The sequence below is a fragment of the Nasonia vitripennis genome (genome assembly GCF_009193385.2).
Source record: "Nasonia vitripennis strain AsymCx chromosome 1 unlocalized genomic scaffold, Nvit_psr_1.1 chr1_random0006, whole genome shotgun sequence".
NCBI lineage: Eukaryota > Metazoa > Arthropoda > Insecta > Hymenoptera > Pteromalidae > Nasonia > Nasonia vitripennis.
In genome coordinates this window covers 1,360,861-1,386,251 of record NW_022279593.1, presented here as the reverse complement: position 1 = coordinate 1,386,251, position 25,391 = coordinate 1,360,861, and the positions used below count along the sequence as shown (strand labels likewise).

The 25,391-nt window shown below is 40.6% G+C and overlaps 2 protein-coding genes across 2 annotated transcripts in view; one reads left to right on the top strand and one right to left on the bottom strand.

Annotated features, from left to right (window-relative positions):
* Positions 1-10,985, top strand: part of LOC100116974 (neurabin-1) — a 554,139-nt gene extending 543,154 nt beyond the window's left edge. The window contains exons 12-14 of the transcript XR_004345143.1: positions 9,871-10,408; positions 10,487-10,614; positions 10,698-10,985. The gene's annotated coding sequence lies outside the window, so the exon portion shown is untranslated. The remainder of the gene's footprint in view (positions 1-9,870; positions 10,409-10,486; positions 10,615-10,697) is intronic.
* A 2,912-nt stretch (positions 10,986-13,897) lies between these two features.
* Positions 13,898-25,391, bottom strand: part of LOC100114125 (endonuclease III-like protein 1) — an 89,232-nt gene continuing 77,738 nt past the window's right edge. The window contains exon 4 of the mRNA XM_031932279.2: positions 13,898-14,490. Coding sequence (XP_031788139.1) covers positions 14,092-14,490 — 399 coding nt within the window. The 3' untranslated portion in view covers positions 13,898-14,091. The remainder of the gene's footprint in view (positions 14,491-25,391) is intronic.

The following is a 25,391-nucleotide window of genomic DNA, read 5'->3' as shown; positions in this document are numbered from 1 at the left end:
ACAGACATAACATTCGACGAAAATTACGAAAAGCGGCGCAAAGCCTGGGAGAAAAAGCGCTGACGCCAATTGCAATTAGATCAAGAAGCATTTGAAAAAAAAAACTATGCCCGCGAGTCGCGAAAACCTCGAGTAAACCCGGAGACAAAATTGGAGCGCCGCAGCAAAAAAGTCGACGAATCGGACCAGGATGAACGCGACGCGTACCGTAGAAGTAGTCATTGGCGAGCAAACGGCAACGGCGGAAAAAGACGTGGCGACGATGAGCACCCCAAATTTCCAGGTGAACGCGAAGAGCTCCGCAGCGACAGAATCCGCCAGGGCAAGCGAGGCTTAAAATGATTAAAGCGGGAGGCCCGGGGACTGAAATCGAGCACACCCATCAATCACGAATATCCTTATACTGAGTACGCACCCGCCCCTCCGATAAATGAAAGCTCGTTATACCATGATAGCGACGAAGCGCCGCGAAAGAAAAATGTGATTCCACCAAGCGGCCAGTTACATCCCGACAACTTGAATTTATTTTGCAATGCCGTACGTGAAGTGGCAAATACATTCGGACCTGCGCACGATAAATTTTTACTGATGCAAATCGCGAATCGATTAAGAGGAAAGGCGGCTGATGGCTACCGAGCCAGAACTGCCGATTATTCGTCCGTCGAGGAATTATTGAGCGATCTAACTCTTCACTACGCGAATATAGGAATTGCGGAGCAAATTCACTACCAGATACGCACGGCAAGGCAAGGCGAAGGTGAAACGGCAGGCGACTACGATATGCGCGTCAGCAAATTATATAATCGGTTGAAAACTATTCTAAACTCAGCCCTAGAGTTATCGAACGCCGGCAGGGAGGCGCGGCGGTGACAGGCGGACGAGGACATGCTTGATCAATCCTTGCTTGAACTCAAGCCTCCGCTAGACCAGTTGGTTCGAAGTAAAGGGCCAAAATCCCTGGGTGCCGCTATTACGGTAGCGATCGGGTATGAAGGGAAGCAAAGCGCGAGATCAGCCATACCCAGCGAAACCAGCGATGCAAGGACATCAGCACAGGTACGTCTAGTGACCGCTGAAGAAGCTAGCCCCGCCGCGGATAGAGACGCAAGACCGAAAAAACCCAATGCGCAGTCGGACCGCCAAAACGAAAAAACATATTGCACGTACTGCAAGATGCCAGGCCACCCACTTGATGATTGCCGCACAATAATAAGACACGCCGGGGAAAAAATAATTCAAAATCCGATTGCAAATAGAGGCAGAAATTTCCGCTATGATGATAATAATGAAAACGGCAACAATAATGGCACAAATCCAGAAAATCGCAACGCGAGCAACGGCTCCGCGAGTAAACTAAACGGCGACCAGAATTATAACAACGGGGGCGATAGCAACAACGGCGGATACCGCGGCAGAAACCCGAACTTTAACCGTAATTCCCGATTTAACAACTACCAAAATAATCTCAATTACGGCCAAAATAACCGAAATAATTACGGCAACAATCGCTATAGCAATCACTATAATCACCGTAACTATAATCGCAATGATAATTACAATGATAATCACAATAACAATCGCAATAATAACCGTGATAATAGCCGCGACAACGTTCAAACAAATAACGAAACTAATAACCAAAATTTAAACTAGAAGCACGCTCGCCGCGTTCCTCCAGTGCCGAGCGTTGCAAAGAAGCACGGGAAAAGAGAGAAGAAAACACTATAGGCGGACACCACGAAAACTCAGCCGCGATTAGACTGTTGACAGCTGGTAGACAACCGCCGATTGTAAAAATAGAGATCCCCCAGTTGAGGGCTAGAACGGGCAAATTTTACGTGGACTCGGGAGCAAACATTTCAGTTATAAAAGTATGGGAACTAGCCCCTGGATATCCGTACAACGCGCGTAAGATAATAACAGTACTCGGAATTACCCCCGGTACATCGTTTACACTAGGGCAAGCGGTCATACAGTTACAAGGGCTGCAATGTGACATTCACGTAGTGCCGAATGAATTCCTAATAAGCGAATCAGGAATCATCGGCTGGGATATAATAAACACACATAAGGGTTGCGTAGATGCCGCCTATAAGAGCCTAAGGCTTGGCGAAGTAATTCTGCCGTTCGAGGCAGACGAACAAATTACAATTCCCCCTAGAGTCAGGATGGTTATAAACGCGCGCGTACGAAATAATAATGCAAAAATCGGGTGGGTTCCACTAACGGACCTACACTCCAACCTACTATTCGGCAATTTCGTAGCTGAAAATAATAACGATGAGGACGGCTCAGCTGAAAATATCGCGAATTTTACAGCGAGTTTGCGGCGCATGTTCAGCTGCGAAAAGCAGCAAGAAAAATATAAAGAAGTAAGTGCATTAAATAATAAACTAATGGTAGACGACAAAGCCAGACGCGAGAGATTCGAAAAAATATTGCAGTTAGCAGACACGGAAGGCTGTAACGCGGAAGAAATCGAATTAATTCGGGCGGTTGTCAATGATTACGCCAGAGTTTTCGGTTTCGAAGGTGAGCCACTCCCGGCAACGCACTTACTGCAACATAAAATCATATTGAAATCTGATAAAGTCATAAGAAACGCGCGATTCATATTCCCACCGGCTTTAAAGGAGCACATGCTCCGAGAGCTAGCCAAGCTCCGCGAGTAGAACATTGTAGTACCGTCAAACTCGAATTACTCATCATCACTTTGGATAGTCCCGAAAAAACCCGATGCACAAGGCAACAAAAAGTTTCGGCTGGTGACAGATTTTCTTGCCCTCAACGAGGAAACGGAAGGAAATTGCCACCTGTTACCGTTTACTAGCGACATACTTGAACATCTCGCGGCCGCGAATTACATTACGGTGATGGACCTTAAACAAGGGTACCATCAAATCGAGATGCACCCAGAATCCGCGCATCTCACAGCATTTTACGCGCCGGACGGTAATTACGGAAATTAACTTTTGCAATTTAATCGTATGGCGATGGGCCTTAAGGGGGCACACCACCTTTTAATTAAATCAAAATTTTTCATTAAAAATTTATAAATACTTATATAAATGAACCAAATTTTTATTATTATTCTTAGACATAATTACCTTTATTTTGATGGTTTTAGACCTTCTATATACCTCTATAATACCTACGTATAGTAGGGAGTTCATAATTCACTTACCGTAAGATTCCAAAGGAACGAATGGCCCAAATGAGCACAAACTCTAGGATATTGTTTAAAAGTACATTAGTTATGGTATGAATGAGGGGATATGGTTTAAATTTCATAGAAAAAAAGTTACATGATAGTTATGTTAAAATTAATCAAAAATTGATTTAAAAAATCAGTAATATGCTTATAAATCTTTTTTGATTTTAATTCAAAGGTGGTGTGCCCCCTTAAAGAAGCTACAATTACTTTTACGCGAACCATGTCCCTAGCTATGGCCGGTCTGCAGGGGGAGGAAGTCGAAATCTACCTCGACGACCTCATGGTATTCAGCGAAACGTTAGACCAACATATGGTCCGCTTGCGACGCGTGTTAAAAAGACTGCTCCGCGCGACCGCTATTTAAACTCCTGCAAAAAGAGGCAGAGTATATATCGGGCCCGGAGCAAACAGTAGCGTTTAATACGTTGAGAGAAATGATGTTAAAAGAACTCGTGCTAAAAGCCCCGGATTTAAACCAACCATTCATCGTGACAACCGATGCGAGTGACTGGGCGCTGGGCGCGATTTTAAGTCAAGGGAAGCTGGGAGCGGATCAGCCCTGTGCGTACGCTTCGCGCTGCCTGAAAGGCAGCGAATTAAAATATCCGACGTACGACAAGGAACTCCTCGCGATAGTATTTGCCAAAGATCAATTAAGCTACTATTTATTCGGACGTAGATTCACAATATGTACAGACCACGAGGCGTTTAAGCATTTTCATACAACCAAGAAACCGGACCTAAGATTTAACCGATTAAAAGCAGCGCTGATTGGGTACGATTTCGATATTATATATCGCCCGGGCAAGAAAAACGCGAACGCCGACGCGCTATCACGAAATCCGGTGATAAGCGAAGGCGAGGATAATCCAGAGCTGCCGCGAGTCGAACTATATGCGCTAGCAGACAAGCAAAGGGGCGGCAGGAGAGAAAGCACGACAATCGTCATCGAGCCCCGACGATTTGAGCGAAGCCGGGAAAATAAAGAAAAAGCGGGACGTGAACGCGCTAATTTTCAGTAAAGATTATACGCTCGCAGTGAGAAACGAATTCAACGAATTTTACTTGTGCCGCGCGCTGCACGACGTACACCACGGTGACGAGCTAATTCAAATACGTTGATTCACAGAAGCGAAAAATCAACCGAACGTGTACGCGCTAGACTACCGCAACGCGATAAGATTCAAGACGGTGTTAACTAATACAACGCTAAAAAGAACAACTAGAAACAGATACGTACTAAGCAAAGACGAGAAGGCGCGTATATTTAAAATACTATACGAGGCAATTGAACTGTACACAGCGCCAGTGATCTTGCAAGTGGGAGCCGAAACGGCCCTCAACGCGGCGTCAGATTCCGCCGAGTCAATGATAACTAAACTGCGGTAAAAACTGCAGTATCAGACAGCATCCGCGACTTAATTTTGCCACCCGGGGCGTGGAATTACGTTAGAAATGTAAGCCCAGCAAGCGCTACGCGTGGCGCAAAAAGCAGTAAAAGCCGAAAAATCCCGAAAGTGTACAGCCCGAACAGCTCGTCCAGCAGCGAATCAGAAGGCTTAATACCTCCGTCGGGAAAAATAACGAGCCAGGAGCCCTTGCAAACATTCAAATTCTCGATAGAAAGAGTTAACCCGCGCAACATACTCTTGCCACACAGCGCTAGCTCCGTAAGTAGCATGAGCGCAAACAAATCCCCAGCTCCCAAGGTACCCTCGCTGTCGCACGAAACGAGCCCAAAAGAAAATCATTCACGGCCAAACAGCAAGCCCATAACACCAGACGTGTAAAATCGAGCGAACGATGACCTAATACCGCTGCCCAGTCCATCGTGGCCGTGGTCTGAGCAAATCCAAAAAAAGAGGCTGGCAGTCGACATAAAAGCAAAAGAATTCAGTAGTAAAGGGGTGCTACAAATTAATGTATGGGAAAGAAAATCGACTGACGGGTCGGAAAGAGGAAACGCGTAGCAAATAATCGCCACGGAATCGAATCGGCACGCGCCGGCCGAAAACGCGCACGTAGACGTAAGAAATGCGCAAATTCGCCACCCGAGCCCACAGGCAGAAAGAATTCAGCAAGACGCACAGAAATTAGACTCGAGAAGCGGAAAAGTAATACTAGACTCACGGAAACCACCGCCAGCCGTGAACGTGACAGAGCCCGAGCCGAAAGAAACCTCGCGCGAGCAAACTCAGCACATCGCACCAATGGACACCGAGTCAAAAATGCACGCGCTCGCGGATCCCGAAAACGTCGGCCCACCGAGGATTTTAGCGGCATCCCAAGAAATTATGATCGAAGGTCAGAGCCATCCGATGAGAACTCGTCAATCAGCTCGGGCAATGTATTAGTGCAAACGTATATAAGGAAAAAATGCTGTGCCGAACCGTATACAAAGCTAAGACGTTCAAGCGATATTCCTAGTTTCCCGCCAGGGGAACTGCCTCTTTTTCTCACTAATCAAAACAGCAAAACTTGACATTTCAACCATCGAGCTACGACAGCAATTGCGAGTTTCGTCAATGCTGCAGCACTGTGGCGAGCCAGGCGAAACAGAGAAAATCCTAGCTTCAGATGCGGACTACGGCACGGTTGATTGCGCGTTTCTATTCGCGCACAAATATGAGATAAATATCTGCATACACTATGATTTGCCAGGCGACACCCGAATTCTCTGTAACATAATAGTGAATAGCCGCGATAAATATATTCATTTAAATCTAACCGGCCAGCATTTCACGCCGTACTTGCGCGTAAAAATACCCAAACCTGCGGCAAGGGCAGCAGCTAGACCGCGAAACCGCTCCCCATCAAGCTACACCGATCAAAGCGCGCGCAAATCACCGATCCTCGGTAGGATAAAGAAAAGAACGCGGAAAACTGCGCACACGACGATTGGACTTAAAGCGAAGGTTCATATCGTGCAGAATTCAGACGCCGTAAGCGAAGCGCCAGCGCCAATCGCAGCCTGCAGCGGTTCAAACGTCTACCCAATGCAAGTAGCGACGAGCGACGATCACGAAACCTTGAAGAGCCCTTCAATAATCGTAAATCCGGCGGAGTCCTCGGGCCCTGAAGGAAGCGGAACCCCACAATTTACGAAATTCCAACGCTCATACAACGCCCACCCTCCAAGCGCGAATATAAGTCTACAAATACCACCCGATATGAGTAACAGCACCGTAGCATCCTCAGCGGGAGAAAATATAGCCGCAGCTGAAGTTTATAGCGGGTCAACAGCACATCAGCCAACGCGAACTCGACCGCGAGCCGAGGCCGATGTTCTGACAGTCGAGAGCGGCGTCAGCACTGATAACGAGCGCATCGCTCCCACAGGCGACACCACGGGTGCAATGATCGAGGCAGCGCGAAAAGACGAAAAATTAAAGCGATACCTGGTAGCGGGAGCCAGACCGCCGCGCGAAAAACCATCCTGGGCCATCCCAGAAGGCCAAGAGCCTCCTCCCTTCGTACACCTTCAATCATACAACGAACACCCTTTTCGCTTCAGAGAAAATCTCGTATATTTAATGTCAGCGGATAACTTTTGGACTTTCAGTCCAAGATATGCTAACAAATTACGCAATTTTAATCCCGACAAAACACGCGAGTGTGAACGAAGTAGCACGTGCGCTTACCGAGAAAGTGATCTGCATTTTTGGTCCACCCACAGCTATAGTTACAGATCAGGGGATACATTTCCAGAATAAAACCTTAGAATACCTCGCGGAAATTTTCGGCATACATAAATTTTGCACAACAGCTTACCACCCTCAAGCGAACGGATCCATCGAACGCATGCACCATACGCTGACCGAGTATTTGCGAAAATGCGTGAGAAAAACCGAACTAGTGAGACAGGCAGAGTCAGCAGTAGACTCGGGGGGATAGTCGTTTTTTTTTTGCGCGGCACCGGACGTGCCGCGCAAAAATAGTGTCTATACCTCAACATATACTTCGCAAATATTCGGGTCCCGAGAAGCCTTGCGCGCCGCAAGAATAAATTATCCTTGTTAACGCGAGCATTTCCTTACAGATTAGCAGTGGGAGCACAACCCGTGGGCACCTTCGAGTTTAATGAGGAAAGCACGAACTGATTTATCCACCGATTTCAAGAAAACTTAGGCTTAATTATAGAAAAAATAGCACCGCTTGCAACGTCCAGCACCGACTGGAAAATAATCCAGAAAACGGACTTGCGCGCATACTTCAAGGCAGGCGAGATACTAATGAAGCACGCGACACAAATTATACACGCGTGCGGCTCGAAATGTGAAGAAAGTAATATCCTCGAAGAAATAAAAGCGGCTAAGCGTCAGGCCGAAAAGGTGATTGATTTAATTTTAGTGCATGGCGGCGGAGAAGACCTACACAGGTAGCGCTGCTCGCTTCTGCCATTTATAGGCACCGTGCATAAATTCTTATTCGGGACTTTAGACGAGAACGACGAGCGCGAAATTAAAGCCGCAATTTAAGCCATAGACAAAAATTGATCTGTTTCATATGAATACGAATTTCTTCTATAAAGCATGGTCAGTATATTGAAAATACCATCCGATAACACAACTGGTAATTAGAACAGGAACAAAAGACGATGTTTCCTCTCATCTTCAAGTCTTACCCCATTATAGATTAATGAATTTATCAACAATATTTGAATATCTGCATACTTTGTGTGTGTATGTGTGTCTATGTGTGTGTTCATCAGCGAACCTTTAAATATTGGCGAGTGCCCTATGTGAAAAGCAAAGCGTTTCGCTTTCAGCGGTGTTTTAAAAATAGAAATGAATGACAATTTTAAGAATGTTATGGATGAGAAACGGGAGTTTGGGAATTGTATTTGTTCTGCTGTATCATTAGCAAAACCAGTAGAAGCTACGTCATCGACATTGTCTCCTCAACCGTTACTCGACATATTGAATAATTTTTTGAATATTGATAATAGTCTCACTGCATCAGTGAATAAAGTAGTCGATCAATCAAATAGTTCTTTTATGCATGCTAGAGTAGGAGTTATTGAAAATGAACAGAAGACATTGCTGATTGACATATTGCTGATGCGACTTCTTCAAAAGTTGATAAAATAGACGTTGAAAAAAGTGATGTCGGAGAAATTAATTTTCAATTAAATTTGGAAGTTATAACGGTGTGCTGGATGCAGTTGCTCAGTTTCCAGCTCCGCTATAATCAAGGTCCGTAGACCTCGTTACTCTCGAGAAAGAGAGTCGTCGGGATAGCACCTAGTGCTGAATAGGTTCCGGCCAGGCCAGTTATGCTGCGATCTCGTACATATGCGAGACGCAAGCCCGCGGAGGCGGCTGGGTCGGTGATGGAGCGAGGTACAAGTGTACGCGTAGGAACATGCAAAATAACGACTGTCGAGATTGTTGAGGAACTGTCACGGCGTTTATTGACAAACTATATACAGGGCTTGCATGCGAGCAAGCGAGGTCGCAGGTACGAGGGAGGATAAGGAGAGCCCTGGCGAGTGTAGCGTGAGATAGAGAGAGAGAGAGAGCTGGCACTTACAATTAGCCGGTATCGCCCTGATGTTCGCTGTCAGCAGTCGTAACCCCGTCGGTGCAGTTCCGGATGCGGTAGCGAGACGCAATGTCGTATACGCACGCACACTCACACACTTCAACTTTCACTCTCCTAACAGCTATCTCCCGAAAGTACTGAGCGTCTCGCGAGGAGTCAGTTCAAAGGTCGGATCGTATCTGGCGGCACGCGTCTCAGTCGCGTGTCGCCGAATTTTCTCTCTCTCCGCCTCTCTCGCGTCGTCCAGCGGCTCTCCCCGCCTTGCCAGCGCTGGTACCTATAACAGTGTGAATTTAGTACAAGTCTTTCTTCTCGCGGCATGCTGAGCTTATGACGTGCTAATATCGCCCGTCATAAAGTTTTTCACGATTACTATCATCAAAGTAAAAATTAATATCTGAACAAATTTTTGAAGTTTGACGTTTTTACTTTTTATTGATAAAATTTTTTATTTGCAGTTTAAAAAAATAAAGATTTGTATAAACTTCTCAGGAACGATTGTAATTTTATGGGTAATTTGATTTTATACAAGTACAGCCTAGATCGAAATATTAATTATTTTAGACAAAAATGAGCAACAATGGTAATAGAAAATGCAATGAGGATGACGCTAAAAACTTTCAAACTTTTTTCGTAAGCTTTACTGAATCAAACTATGAATAAGCTACCTGCATGCATCCTTCCACTTTGTGAAATATATTTTTTAATTTAGCTTGTGAGACTGTATACTTGATTAAATATGAAATAGTTTTAGAATTATTCCCAACTGAAGAAAATCAACTATATTATACGCCTGCATATAGAATAGGGGGTGATGAAACTAATGGAGGGAAAGTAAACCCGTCTGGTATTTTATATACCTATACAGAATTTCGAGAATCTGTGCGGCAGGCAGGACTGGAATCATTTGTCCCACGACGATCTCTATTATCGACACCAACAAATAGTACCAAAAGTTAGTGGTGATTTTAACAGCAATGCCTTTGCGATATATTTTATACAATTATTCGTTCTTAATATTTGATATGCCTAGATATTATTTGAAAGTTATTTGACATGATTGATTTATACGTATACGTGTATATATATTTAAATATATTATTTTCTTTTAGATTCAATCATTGAAACAGATTTATCAATCTTGTACGAAAAATTGCAGGATTCTGACATTTTACAAAAAAAAAGTGAAATCGAAAAATTATGGAGTGATTCATTTGCCTACCGACACAATAGTTTGTTGAAAAACAAAACTGTTAAAGAATTTATTGAGACTTTCAAAGTCTTGCAATCAAAAATTGCAATTTTATTGATAAGTTACTTTTTTCGTTAATTTTACAGATTATTTTCATGAAGTGATGTTGAAATTTATCATTTTAAATTAAATCTTTTTCGTTAGATATTAGCAGATTTTGAATATTTAAAGCTAAGCTAATAATTGCAGTCGCTCAAAAGAAAGTTGAAGCAATTATTAAGACTAGAAATAATGTAAAAGCTAAAGCTTCAAGTAGGAAAACTGTAAGCAAGCAAGGGTTGAACCAAAAAGATCCTAAAACTGATCAGTCAAAGGCATTTTTTTGGATGTTACAGCATCGATCGATTATGTAGATATTGAAGATTTGTTTACTAAAAATGTGAATTTTGATAATGATGGTGGGTATAACTGAAAGAAATTTGTGTATATATTGTTTGGATTTTAATTAATTCGATATATTTTTAACTGATTTACAGACTCTAAGAGTACATTAGCCTTTTTGCTTCTTCCGTACTTGATTAAGCACGGAGCTTTTAAAATCAAACTGAAAAATTGGAAACTAGATAAGAAAGATATCGTCCAAGCATTTATTCAACAAACAGAAGTAAGTACACTTTCGGTTAGTAATAAAAATGGAACAAAGCTTTGTATAATTTTGTCAAAGATAAAACGATCTTTTTTTTCTAGAATCACGATAATTTAGTTACGCTTATAAAACAGATGAATATCAAGTATTCTAAATTACTACTCAGAATCGTACATCGTACATTGTGGTACGTTAAATAATATGCAGTGTTGCAATGTTATAGTAGATGGCTTAATTTATAATTTTGATAAGATAGTGTTAGCTTTTTTGTACTTAAAGTAGAGTTCCCTGCCTTATGTCCGCATGTTTGGTCGTTCACACAAAAGCATATGTTTCACATGAAAAACAGAGAAGTTCCAGCTCCTAGGTTTATTGCAGAGTTCATTACAGAATTAAACAAAAATATCATTACTTAAGACTTTAATTTTCATATAGATTTTGCATATTATTTCATCAAAATAGATTTTTCATTTTTCGTTCAAATATTTGTTTATGAGGTATAAGTATTTTAATCTTACGGGATAAACGAAAAAAGTTTAAAAACCAACCTGACTGATGTAACGCTGTATTGAATACTAGTCGAGTTATAATTTGTTGTATGACAAACAAATAAAGTAATATATTAAAATAAAATTTTATATTATAATTATAACAAAACGAATCTTGATCAGGAGATTTTAGAATTAACTCGCATTTTTTACGCGAATTTGAATCTATCACGAACTGACATTCAGTTAATCATTACTCAAATACAAAATTTTATAAAAAATTCGTACAATACAAGTTTATTAAAAGTTTTAAATCAAAACTTGTACAATGCCATTGATGAAAGTGTTGCTGAGGAGATAACCAAAACGTTTCAAAAATACAAAGATCCCATTCAAAAATATGAAACAGAAGATAAACGCCTGCGTTTATACAAAAGCATTTATACACGGAACCTAAATTACCTATACTAAAATACGAAGCTTTATCAAAATTTAACGGAAAAAACTGCGCACTCAAGAATTGCCGGTATCAATTCTATCTGTATCAAAAATCTGAATCACTAAAGAATTTATTAAAAGTGAAAGGGTTACTTTATGCAACACTTTCTTACATGGAATTTTTGTATAAAGAGAAACATGCAATTATAAAGTTTGTACAATGTGAAATGTAGCAAAAACAACTTCAAACTTTTAATAAAAAAGATGGTATTGTATTACCACTTATAAGTTATTTTGATGATGTAGTGACTGGTGATGCTTTAGGATAGCACTCCGAAATAAATAGAATTGGTATACCAACGTCTGGATTCCCTGTTTACCGACAAATTTTTCTTCCAAACTAGTCAGTATACTTGTTGCCAGTATTTGTTTATCACGACATAAAAAAAATATACAAATGAATTGATATTTCAACATTTTATCGAAGAGTTGCAAGAACTTAGGGATACCGGCATAGATATTAACATTAATACTAAGGTGTATAAAGTTTATTTTATAAATAGTTTAATAGTAGGTGATAATCTTGGTATCAGCGGTATCTTTGGATTTATAGAATCGTTCGGCATTAAAACACATTGTTGAGGTGGATAAATCCCTTATCTGTACAGTCGAAAGGTACGAGAAAGATGCCTTACTTTTAGATTGTTCAAAAACGGGTATCAAAGAACGATGTATTTTTAATGTCTTGAATGGTTTTCATGTGATAGAAAACCAGTCTGTTGATATGTTACATGACTTATTTGAAGGCATGTCCAATCACGTTATGACAAAAATACTATTACATTTTATTGCAGAAGAAAAATATTTCTCTATAGAGTACGTCAATTATCAAATGCAAACTATAAATTTCGGGTTTGAATCTACTAATGTACCAGTAGATATAAGGTTCGAGTATGTGAAAAGAAACGATAAATTGCGAATGTCAGGTTCTGAAGCACTATTCTTCACACGCTATTTTGGTATCATGGTCGGAACAGAGGTCCCACAACGTAACGAAATTTGGAATTTGTATGAATAGCTACGCGAAATAGTTCATATTTTAACTTCACCTGTAATCGTTCAATTGCATATTTTGCAGCTTAATATCTTAATAACTGAACATCATAATTTATTTATACAGCATTTAGGCAATTTAAAACCCCAATTAAATTTTCTTCTTCATTACCCAAACTTAATTTCCAAAATTGGCCCTTTAATAAACTTATCAACAAGCCGCTTTGAGTCCAAACATTGTGAAGTGAAAAATATGCTTTCAGGTTCTAATTGCATCAAAAACGTTTTGAAAAGTATAGGTACTCGCCATCAGCTGAGTAAAATGAACCTTAAGTTTACTAAATACAAAAAAAAACGTTCGTAACATATGGTCTGAAAATAAAAGACCAAGGAATCAATGCACGCTTTCCACAATCAAAAATTAAATACGCTGTAAGTAATGTCATAATTAATGATATCACATATAAAGCAAAAACGATAATTGTTGAAGTAAATGAAGAAGGTCCCTTATTTGGTCAAATTGAAAACATTTACATTGTAGATGATAAGATTGTCTTTAATTATATTCCGGTTGATATAATAGGATTCAATTCACATTTTTTTGGTTACAGCGTTAGTATAAGCAAAGCAGGAAACTTTATTGTAAATTATAAATCGTTACCTACAAAAACACCATGCCTATTATTTCAAATTGTTAATACTTACTTTGTTTTGACTAGGCATATTTTGTAATAGTTTATCATGAAATGAATAAAATGTATTAAAATGTTGATGTAGATTCCCTAATTACCAATCCTAATAAAACAGTGCGTGAAATAGTTACGCGCCCGCGCCTTCTTTAACACAACGAAAAGGTGTGCCGCTGGCACTGGCACGGCGAAATCGCGTGCCACGCACGCGCGTACGGCGTTGCGGCAACGTCGAATTCTAATACAACGCGCCTGCCGATAGAGCGTGCTAACTGCATACCCTTTCTCAAGTAAAACTTTTTTGCGTGTGTGTGTTTGTAGTGCGTGCGTTCATGCGTGCGTGCGTGAGTGTGTGTTGCGTACTGTTGCGCGATATGGAGAACTTGTAAATAGATTGTTGTTGATAAAAAACTAGTCAATTGTATCCCTTATGCGCATTTAATTTGTAATCTGAATAACCTGATTTAAGGAGATACAATAGGGCCTCCTTCGAGATCGCAAGGAGATTAGGAAAACATTATAAAAATAGTGTCACGGATTGGGGGCCAAGAAGGTTATGAATCAAATTAGTCTCTTGGGTTTTGCCACGTCACAAGAAAGAAAATGATGATTTTGAATACAAAATCAAGCAAATTAAAAATATTTAGAGGATATTTTATTTATTTTTATAATATACAACATCTTATTATCAAGAAAAAGAAAAAAATGAGCAAGATCACAAACATCTAAAGTATTTGAGTTGATGAACTGATTTGATTTTTACAAAAAATATGATTTAACTAGTTTTTAGTGTATAATACTAAGATATTTTAGAAATAAAAACGGAGTCAAAATTGGTAAATACTTTTTGCAAATGGACATATATTTCTATTCATGCAATCTGAACACTTTGGCCGCTGTGAATGACAAATAACTTGTCCGAATCCAACAAATAGATGATTTATTTCTCCCCAGAGCTCTCTGGGTAGCCATTTTTCCAAAACATTTCTAGTTTCTTCTGGTGTTTTTGTTGGCGCAGGTACCCATTTTAAACGATTACTTATTCGGTGAACATGAGTATCAACTCCAATGCCTGAAATTTCTTTCCAAGCAATTTGCATGCAAATATGAGCCATTTTAGGTCCAACTCCAGGTAAACTACATAGATCTTTGACATTTTTTGGAATATCACCATTGAATTTTTCAATTATGATTTTAGATGTTTTTTTTAAATACTGAACTTTTCGCTGAAAAAACAAAAAGTAATAATTAATAATTCAGTAAATCAGATTATACAGTGAATTAAATTATAAATATATTTGATTATTCATGATAGGCTTAAAAGTATTAAAAGGCATAAATTAATAATAATATTAATGTAACTTAGCTAATAAATTAATTTGGATTTTTCAAAATTTTCAATTTTTTTTAAACAATATTCCTAGGCAATCATTAAAATTATCTTGTCTCAAACATAAATAAAAATTATAATTACAAATCTAGGTATTATTATTAGTATTAGTAGTTTATTACTAGAAATAGTAATACAGAGTATTTCTGCAATAAATCCCCATACCTTGAAGAGGTAAACGCAGTTATACGCAAGCTGGTGTAACAACAAAAAACATAAATATTACAAAAAATAGAAAAATACTTAAAAACTAAAAATGAAACAATTTTAATCACATTTGATTAATATTTAAAACAACTTTATAATAAAATATGAATCTGTGAAAATCGCTGCAAAAACAATACTTTAAAACAATTATTCTATGACTATAACGAATTATTACAACTCCAATGCCACACATTCTAACTGTTTAGTTTAATTGGATTTTTGATTATATTACTTTCTGGCTCTTTGCTTATATCTAGTACCTTTAGATTGTTCGACAGCACATTTTAAGTTAAAATAGCTTTGCTGTAACTATTTTTATCTCTGACTATTTTTTTGTTTTTGGGTATAATTATACTCTTATGCTAGTAACACTAGTAGAATTTTGGTGTTGCGTTTTGAAATCAACATAGTAGAGTCTCAGTACTTTGAAAGTAAAAAAATGCTCTCTTTCTAAAGGGTTTTCATATATGATAAAATTATTTTTATTGATTATCTTTAAGATTATTCTCTGTATTTCCTGCACTAGATCTCGATCGTAGTACGATTATTTATTTTTATGAGAATTCGCGATATATCATATGACAATCATATGATTCTCATAGGAGAATTCAGTCGAAAGTATCCTATGATTATCATATGAGTATTCATATGATTGTCATATTAGTACTCATATGAGCTCTCATATCATAATTTCAAGCCGTGCACAAAATCCGGCCATCATTTTATTAAGGGAAATAATGCAATAGTTAAAACGATTTTTCCATACAATTTTTTTGGCACTAATATTTAAGGGGCATTTGAAGGTAAAAACACTGTTTTTCAATAATTATAAAACTTTTTAAATAAATCTATTGAATGAAAAACCGGCTCTGTTCTGGCCTAGTGTTAAGTTTAATGAATCATTCTACCAAAAGAAAATGTCAATCGGACTTTTAATTATTTTTAACTTTGGAATTACAAAATGCAAAAGGAAGGTGGGCCTCAGATCGCGCTTTAAATTTCTTTCAACAGTAGGTTCCACTTTTGAGAGCACTGCCAGACTGGCTGCCACTGAGTAGAAACTAAGATACAGACACACGCACATACACATTCACACAGATCCATACAGATATTTTCAAAAAACACTATTTTTCAACTAATAATACATCAAACACACTTTATACATATGTGGAGATTTGTATCGCGTTAAGTGCGGGGATGGCACGAAACGCCGGGAACTGGGGAGAGTGAAGCAGATCCGTAATTCAGAAGACGATTAATGTAATAATTAACAACTTGGTTTATTCAACTAAGGATAACTTTGAGGCTTGTCTCTTGATCACTGCAGACGTGCGGCTTGGTTGTCAGCCAGAGCAAGAGTGTCGTTCGAGCTCGACTCCGAAACCCTCGGCGTCCTTTCGGCTGCCTCACCTGCGGGGGCGCGGGAATCGGGTTCTGACTCTCCTGGTCAGACTCGTGTTTTGCGTTACTGCTGGTATCAGAAAAGCGTCTTGGCTACAGAATCTGCTTGCGCCTCGAGCGTCGTTCTGGCGGCGCTGATGGTTCCGCTACACATGTTTCTACACAAACTTCAAAAATTAATATTACAAGGCTTCCTTAGGTAACAAGCAAAATAATGAACATTAACAGTACATAGGCATTTTGAAAAAAATATCAAGTGGCGCGGTAGCGCCACGAAGGCGAGTTTCAAAAGCCTGCGGCGACCGCGACATTATTTACTTCTATTTTGGGTTTTCGAATTTTCAATTCAATAAATACAAATATTTACATTATTGTATCTGAATTTTGTTGGCGTATCACATTTGTATGCTTAACTATGATTTCTAATCGATATATTAGCAAGAAAGCAGCTTTTTTTACAATAAACGAGTATGTTTCAACAAAAATGCCCAAATCCGTTTGGGGTCCTTCAGCCCAACATGTTCAAACCATGAAGTTAGCCGGATACGGCTAGTGTTAAGACCGGGAATTTAGCTGCACATATTGCTTTCCCACATACTTATACAGACCAGCGGGACTACGGCCCAAGTGTGATTTAATTTTTTTTTTTATTTAATATCAAGTGGCTCGGTAGCGGTAGCCAGGGTAGCCGATGACGACGTCTAGGTGGAGCGCACCGTGGTTTTTTGTGTCTAGGTGTAAAAATCATTCGAGAGCGGTGTCTAGGTGTACAGGGTAGCCGAAGACGAGGTCTAGGTAGTTCGCACCGTGGTTTTTTGTGTCCAGGTTTAAAAATCATTCGAGGGCGGTGTCTAGCAGTACAGGGTGGCCGATGACGAGGTCTAGGCGGTGCGCTTCGTGATTTATTGTGTCTAGGTAAATAAATCATATGAGGACGGTGTCTATGTGTACAGGGTGGCCGATGACGAAGTCTAGATAGTGCGCTTCGTAGATATTGGTGTCTAAGTGTAATAATAATATTTATGGACAGTGAAAATTTACACCTATCCAAATTTTTCTAACATACGTTATCAATCATAGCCACTATACTAAAATTTTGCGACAGAACAATGAGTGTTTTAATGTTAGTGATAAAAATGTTACAAAAAAAGCCATGGTCGAAAGGTGTTAAAGACGCTCATATTTTATTTTCATGACAAATATGAAATACTCAAAAAAATTTACTAAAAAAGACTGAAATCTCTATAAAAAAACTTTTTATAAAGTAAAAGGTTAGGCGAGTTTGATATATTCCGCAACGAAATTACAGATAAAAAAGAACTGAGATCAATCAAACAAAGTCAAGTTAATTATATTTATTCATGATAAAGCGTAAAAATTGTTTTGTTTAATCTAGGGCTTACTTAACTTAAAGTTAAGTTATATGATGATCCATTAGGAACAACTTTTGAGATACTTACTACGTAACTTGCTATCCCAGTTGAAAATAAATATATATTTTTATTACATGTTTTTATTATATGATAAAAACATGATTTTGTTACATGTTTTTGTGGTTGCAATTTATCACATCATAAAAACGTAATAAAATTGTATATAATGACTACAGGTTATGCATTGTATTTTATAGCTGCGCTTAAAATCATCCACGCCGTAACCAAACTTAGCAAAAATGACAATACTCAAGTTACAGCTTCATCCCGTAACAGAAAGTGTGATAAACGGTCAGCATAGTCCTGCTTGCCCTCTAAATTGCTGACAAGAAAAACACTCCGACTGCTGACTGTAAATAAAATTAGACGCGGAGTACCAATCTATGACGGTCGACAAACCGACACATTGATTGCTCGAATTTCTTCAAGGGAACTTCGATACTATTTAGGATATCTGAGACTGTGCGACGTTACCTTCCGAAATAGCTAGCGAAGCTTAGTCAACGATTGGGTTATGGCATTGTCGAACGATGAAATTAAACGCCAAGCGGAGAGCCGCGGACTAAATACAGCAGTCAGCTCAGCCGAACTGCAGAGGCGTTTGGCAAACGAGGTGTACATTGAGAGGGGAATAGTGCAACCATACGAGGAACTCTCACCGTCAGGCGCTGCGCGTGAGCACGACGATCCGCCGCCCCCCTACCAGCTCTCAACGAACGTTCCACTGCTAACATCTAGCGTATCGGACCCTATAGCGACGGCGCGAGAGCAACCGTTTCACGCGTCGCGAACATCGAGCCCTATAGCGTATTATTCGGCGACACTACACAATTCTACACGAATAATCAACAAAAAAATAGCCAAAGAGACTCAGGTTATCTAAGACTAACTTCAGATGGCTGTGTTTACAATTCGACAAATTTTCAAAACGTGCAGCATAGGCCAATAATAAACCATCTGCGAACGAATAACATAACGAGGTTAGCTGGAAATAATTTAGTTTCATCCACGGCTATGTTTAACACACAAAACCAGGCTACCTTCAACCGACATTCTACATTAGCACAAGAAGTCAATCCTAATAATTTAATATCATTACAAACACAAAATTTATCGAGAAATACGAGACATACAGGGAATGGTTATGTTAGCACGACACCACGTGAAATTCCGGCCAGAATTAATAATTTCATGCCACCGGAAGAGCAAAATGGCTACCCAAATAACGGAATAGCTAGACCGTCTCACATACAGTTACCAATTAACAATAACAATAACGATAATAGACAACAATATAGAGGCGCGTACAATAATAACGAACAGCCCATTAACACAGAGCGTAGGTTAATCGCACCGACTCACATTAACGCTTTTGACTTTGTTTGCAAATGGGATTTAAAATACTCTAGAAGACGCGACGAAGACGAGAGAGAGGCGCTTAATCATGCACATTTCGGATGATGATTTATTTGGAATATTACCGTTTTTCCTTCAAGGGGTTGCTACAAACCACCTCCGAGCGCCGAAGATTCTCTCCTACCGGACTTTTACCGGAGGTTATCTGACTAATACAGACAAAATTGAGCCAAAGGCTATCTGTGATATCTTAAATAAAGCACCGGATATCTTAAATAATCAACGAGAAAACGCGGAAATTCGAGATAATAACTTTGAATATTTAAAATTCACACCGCCGCAATGGGATATCTTAGCTATCGAAGAAAAAGAACAACTTTCGTTTTCGGATTACCTACAAGACATCGAGACAGTCGTAAGCGAAGCACCTGAATTTCTAATAAAAAATTCAAGCTATAAATTAATTAGAGACGATTTAATACACGAATATATCTCGACAGATAAATTATACAGCTTACCTTTAAAATCCCCGAACCTACTTTACTCCACCGTCAGCATAGCAGACAATAAATTTAAAGCTCTGATAGACAACGGAGCAAGTAAAACGGTCATAGGACCGAAAATACATAAAATAGCAACGAAAAACGCACTATTAGTGAACAAGAACGTAACCGGGAGAGTCACGATGCCGCTAGGTCATACAGAAGAGATACGTGAAATTATACACACACTAATTAAATTCCAAGATAGAATACGAGTAATCGAAACACAAGTTCTTGACAGCCTAGATCAAGACTGTATTTTAGCGATAGACACGTTACACGGTTTCGGCATAATTGCCAATTTCACTAATTTCACGTACACCTTCGGTTCAAAACCGTTCAATAGATATACCTTCGAAAAACGTTTCGCAGAAACGTCGGAAACGGCGGATGCCTGTTACGACTTATGTGAACTCAGCCCCTCGGAAGAAAACTTTGCTAATAGAAGCCGTTATCGATGTGAATAATCACCCTGCAATAAAACAAAGACTTTATCCAATATCACCGACCGTTGAAACAATTTTATTTAACGAAGTCGACAAATTCTTGACGAGGACATCATCGAACGTTCAAACAGTGACTGGTCATCACCGGTACATATGGCGCACAAAGCCAATGGCACGCGCAGATTCTGCCTCGATTTGCGAAAAATTAACGCGATTATTAAAAACGAATGCCTATCCATTACCGCTAATGGGATCAATATTAGATAAACTCCAAGTTGCGAGTAACATTTCTACAATAGATCTCAGCCAGGTTTTTTTATAAATTCCACTAGAAAAGAAAAGCAGAGAAATTACAGCTTTCGCAGTACCTGGAAAAGGACTATTCCACTTTAAACGTTTGCCATATGGGTTTTCAAATTCACCAGGAATCTTTCAACGACAAATAGATTCCTTAATTGGACCCGAATTACAACCTCACGTTTATTCATATCTTGACGATTTAATGATCGTCAGAGAAACGTTCGACGAACACCTAAAATGGCTAAAGGTTGTCTTCGACAAACTTAAATACGCTAACTTAACAATTAATAAAGAAAAAAGCAAATTTTGCCTATCCGTAGTAAAATATCTTGACTATGTAGGAAACAAAAACGGACTTCAAGTCAACAGCAAAAAAGTCGCGCCCATACGCGAGTACCTCATACCTAAAACGTTAAAACAAATACGGAGATTTATCGGAATGACATCATGGTACCGCAGATTTACTGAAAATTTCGCGTCATTAATACAGCCCATCTCCAGTCTACTAAAAAAGAATAAAAGGTTGGAATGGGGACCAAAACAGCAAACGGCATTCGAAACCATAAAAGAATGTTTAATGACCGCTCCTTCAAAGTCATTACGGATCATAGCAGTCTGCAGTGGCTAAAGTCACTTAAAAAACCCGTGGGTAGGCTAGCTCGATGGTCGATGTATCTAACGGCATACGACGTCGATATTGAACATAGAAAAGGGGCCATGCACCACGTACCCGACACGTTATCGCGCATGTACAAAAACCAACTCAATGAGGTTAACACTCTTAACGACGATAATGATGACTGGTATAAAGAAAGAATCGACGAAGTACGGAAAAATCCTAAGAAATATCATAATTGGCATATTGCCGGGGATATCTTGTATCACAAAACCGAAGATACGTTCCTTGATACGATCAAATGCGATCAATCTATCTGAAAGCTCGTAGTAAAATCAAAAGACCGAGACCGAGTACTGTTCGAAGCACACGATGACACGCAGAGCGGCCACTTAGGCATTGACAAAACACACGCAAGCATAGCAAAAGATTATTTTTAGCCAAGCATGTATAAGGATATAGTACATTACATTAAGCGATGCGACGTGTGTCAAAAAGTCAAACCTGAGCAATTCGCACCACCGGGAATGCTAAGCTAACGCATTATCGAACACCCTTAGAGCGTTGTAGCAGTCGACATTGTGGGCCAGCTGCCACGTAGCAAAAAGGGAAAACGCTATCTGTTAGTAATACAGAACTTATTCACCCGCTGGATAGAAATCCAATCGTTAAGAGAAGCCACCAAAAAATCAATGAAAGACGCTTTACACGATTTAATAATAACACGCTGGGGAACACCACGAATGGTCATAACTGACAACGGCACAGAATTCATTAATAAAACTCTAATAGAATACACAAAGCAACTTAACATCAAACATTCTAACACACCACCCTATCACCCACAAGCTAATCCAGTAGAAAGAGTAAATCGCGTACTAAAAACCATGATCACGGCATTTATCGAACAAGATCATCGAGAGTGGGATAACCACATATTAGACTTCGGTTTCGCATTTAATACCTCTAAACATACGTCCACGCAGGTCACTCCAGCCTTCCTAAATTTTGGACGCGAGCCGTTACCGATGTACTCCCAGCGCAAAGAAATAGAAAACTCAGATATCATCGAACGGGGTAACGTAGATCAGTGGGCATAAAGACTCTATAGATTAAGAGCGATTAGAGATTGGGTCGTAGAAAATTCGGAAAACGCGCACAATTGCGAAGGAAATTACTATGACAAAAGTCACCGCAATCTTACTTACAAAGTAGGCGATTCCATCTTAATGTGTAACCGAGTTTTGTCAGACATGTCAAAAAACTTCGCAGCAAAACTGGCAAAACCGTATAAGGGACCATATACGGTCACAAAGGTTCTTTCACCACTGGTGTACGAGTTAGTTTCGGCAGACAACCAGATAGTCTCAAAAATATACATCTGTGACCTAAAACCTTACAGGCAAAATACCTGCATCCCTGCATAGACACCTCAGGCTACCTATCATCATCATCACAGATAACATTCACCATCACAACATAAGGTTATCTACAACGATCATTAATAAACTGTATGCGGACAGTGGCTACCTTATTTGGATTTATTGATTATCTCGTTATGTAAGTACACGGAAATTTAAACACACGATAATTGTCATATCGCGGCATAGGCGAAACCGGTTATCTAATGTAATTGTAAAATCTAGATCAACGAGGGTTATCTTACTGCTGATTACGAACTTACATCATGGATAGGCAGCAAGAGCCAGACACAACGACAGAAAAGAAAGAAAGGCTTCTGCTAGAAGTCGATTCTGACGACGCCATTACGATAGACTCGGATCTCGAGATGTTGTCGCTACCTCTACCGTCGCCGGCGCCCGCCGATGTAGGCGAGCCTGGGCCAGGTTCTCCGCCACGGAGGGGGGTCTCCCGAGGATGACTTTGATTTCATTACTCGTGAGAACGCTGATAACGGTGCAGCACCACAACAGCAAGCTGAAGACGCCGATGAGGTGAACTCGACGGCAACCACTCCCAGAGCCCGCTCACCTGACAACCTGAGCGACCGCATGGAGAGTGATTTCGACTAACAATTACCCCCAAGCCCAGAGCCAGAACCTATGAAAGAAGAGCAGACAAACGAACGCCCAGAAGATATCCAGAGGTGCAAGGAGAACGAACACTTACGTCGTATGGTCGAGGAGCAAACACCAGACAACCCTCTACTTCCCTTGCTGGGGCACGAGGAGGAAGTGGCCGAATTTTTCTACGAAAACCTGCCCATCCTGTCATCTTTCAACAAGGTCATAAAAAACATCGTCGAAAAAGTCAGACAAAGACCGTGCATACTCCGGGGATCTTCCCTATAAATTGGAAAACTAGAAGTACTACCTCGAGCACCGAGAAGAAGCACGATGATTTACGAGCTCAACCTAGCAGTGGACCAAGACATGCAAACCATCGCCGTTCCGCACGTCTCCTCGGGAACGCAAACCACGCTCAGAGAACCTGCCCAGCCTCTGCAAACCTCCACCGCAACGCAGACTCCGCAGCTGAATTTCGCTCGGCCGTCGCTAGTTTCTACCGCAACTCAGACCCGGCCCGAAAATCTAGCTGGATCCCTGCAGGCCTCCACCTCGGTGCAGATCCAAGCTGAGGTACACGTCGAAGCCGTATCCCCTGAACACCCGCCAGAGCTATCCACAGAGATCCAGACACCTCCAACTACACCCAACGAGACAGCATCGGAAAGACCGTTCCCGCCAAGGAACGAACAAGCCACCGAGAATGACATTGAGAACGCTGGGACTAATGTCATCGTTGACACTCCGATGAAAGTCGAGCCGAGAAGACCGCCTGCGCGAGCGATATCCGTAAGACGCGCGGGAGATCCCACACTCACTGTGTGGATGCGCATTAGTGGTCGTGACGTCAACGTCCTGCCTTCGCTACCCGGATGCTTCAACTGCAGTAGACGCCATCATTACCGCAATTGCCTACATCCAGCCACCGTCTTCTGCTACCGACGTGGACGCAAGAACGTCACAGTACGCGATTGTCCACACTGCGCACCAGGATGGCGAGAGGAAGGGCCTTATATCTGTCGCCTAAGGACTCACGTTCTCCGTGACCAACCGCTCCCTCCCAGAGAAGGCCTCGACGAGTTGCAGCAGTTCTTTCAACGACCAAGACATACCTTCACGCGTATGGAGCCATACTGAGGAAGAACCGTGGTTATCCAATGTAGAAAGTTATCTTATTTTTGCTACCTTTTATATTCTTGTTTACCTTTTCTAGATTATTAAATTTGTTCAAAAGTATTATTTAGTTCTCGAAGTTCCTCCGTCTGATTAACCGTTAATCAGGCGCATCGCGAAAGTTAGCGTTCAATAGTTTGTAACGCGCATAAAGTGGTTGCCTTATTATTATTAAAATATCGACTGACTAGGTTATCTAATAATTAAGAAGAGTGATTATAACGCATCAAAGTGTCCTTAGGTTTGCCAAAGCTATCTTTACTATAATTCATTGTAGTCCCTCTTAGATATATCGATCATTTAAAATAAGGTTGTCTCTGTGTTACCATAGTACTTAAGTAATACTATTAAATAAATAATCTTTTCTACTTTTCTATCAAATCAAGCGTCATCTGATTACTAAAATGAACGGCCTGTGTCCTCACCACCTAAACCTACTCCGTTCTATGGGGCTTCCACCCGCCCACTTGGTTAAGTTAGAATTAAGTTAGTCTTAAGAATTAGTTTTAAGAAAACCTCTTCCTTTTCCCACTCCTTGATGAGTTGTGTTTGAGTTAAAGAGAGACGGTTGATCTGCCACGCGCGAGATTAGCCTTAAGACTCGCTTTCACCCGCGGGGTCGGCCGGGAATTTTGACGTAGCGATTCGCTGGCTCGCTCCTTTTCTCACGGAGGGGAGAGTTGTAACACGGCAAAATTTCGCCGTGTAACAACGACGTTCAACGCGGTCGGGGTAAAGTGTCGCAAGGCTACCTGTGTGAATGAGAGAGTGAACGTGTCTAAGTGCGTCGTTTCTTTTTCGAGTGAACGACGAGAGAGGAGTAGTGGCTGAGACGGACGAAAAGGACAATGCACGTCGCCGACTCGTGAGTGAGAGATGCAAGGAGACGACGAGCAACGTTGGCGCAGCAGCAGCGACCTTTCACCTCGACAGGCCCCGCGCACCGTAAGACAGCCGGTGCAGGTGGCGGAGCCCTTCTTGGGGTCTACCTACGTGAGCGTCTGATGCAGCAGGACCAGCATGATGGCAGCTCGCCTGCACGAACGCCAGGAACAAAAACTACAGCGTCTCGCATTCGTAGTGACAGATGCCGCCCGAGTCAAAGGCCCTGACGAAGGGGCATTGGGAGTCACTACGGGTTCCGCAGTCAAGAGTAATCTTGGTTGTCTGCAGGTGAAAGGCTGTCTGTGTGCTACGAGAATTCAAATTTCGCGGCTATCTGCTTCGACATCGTGT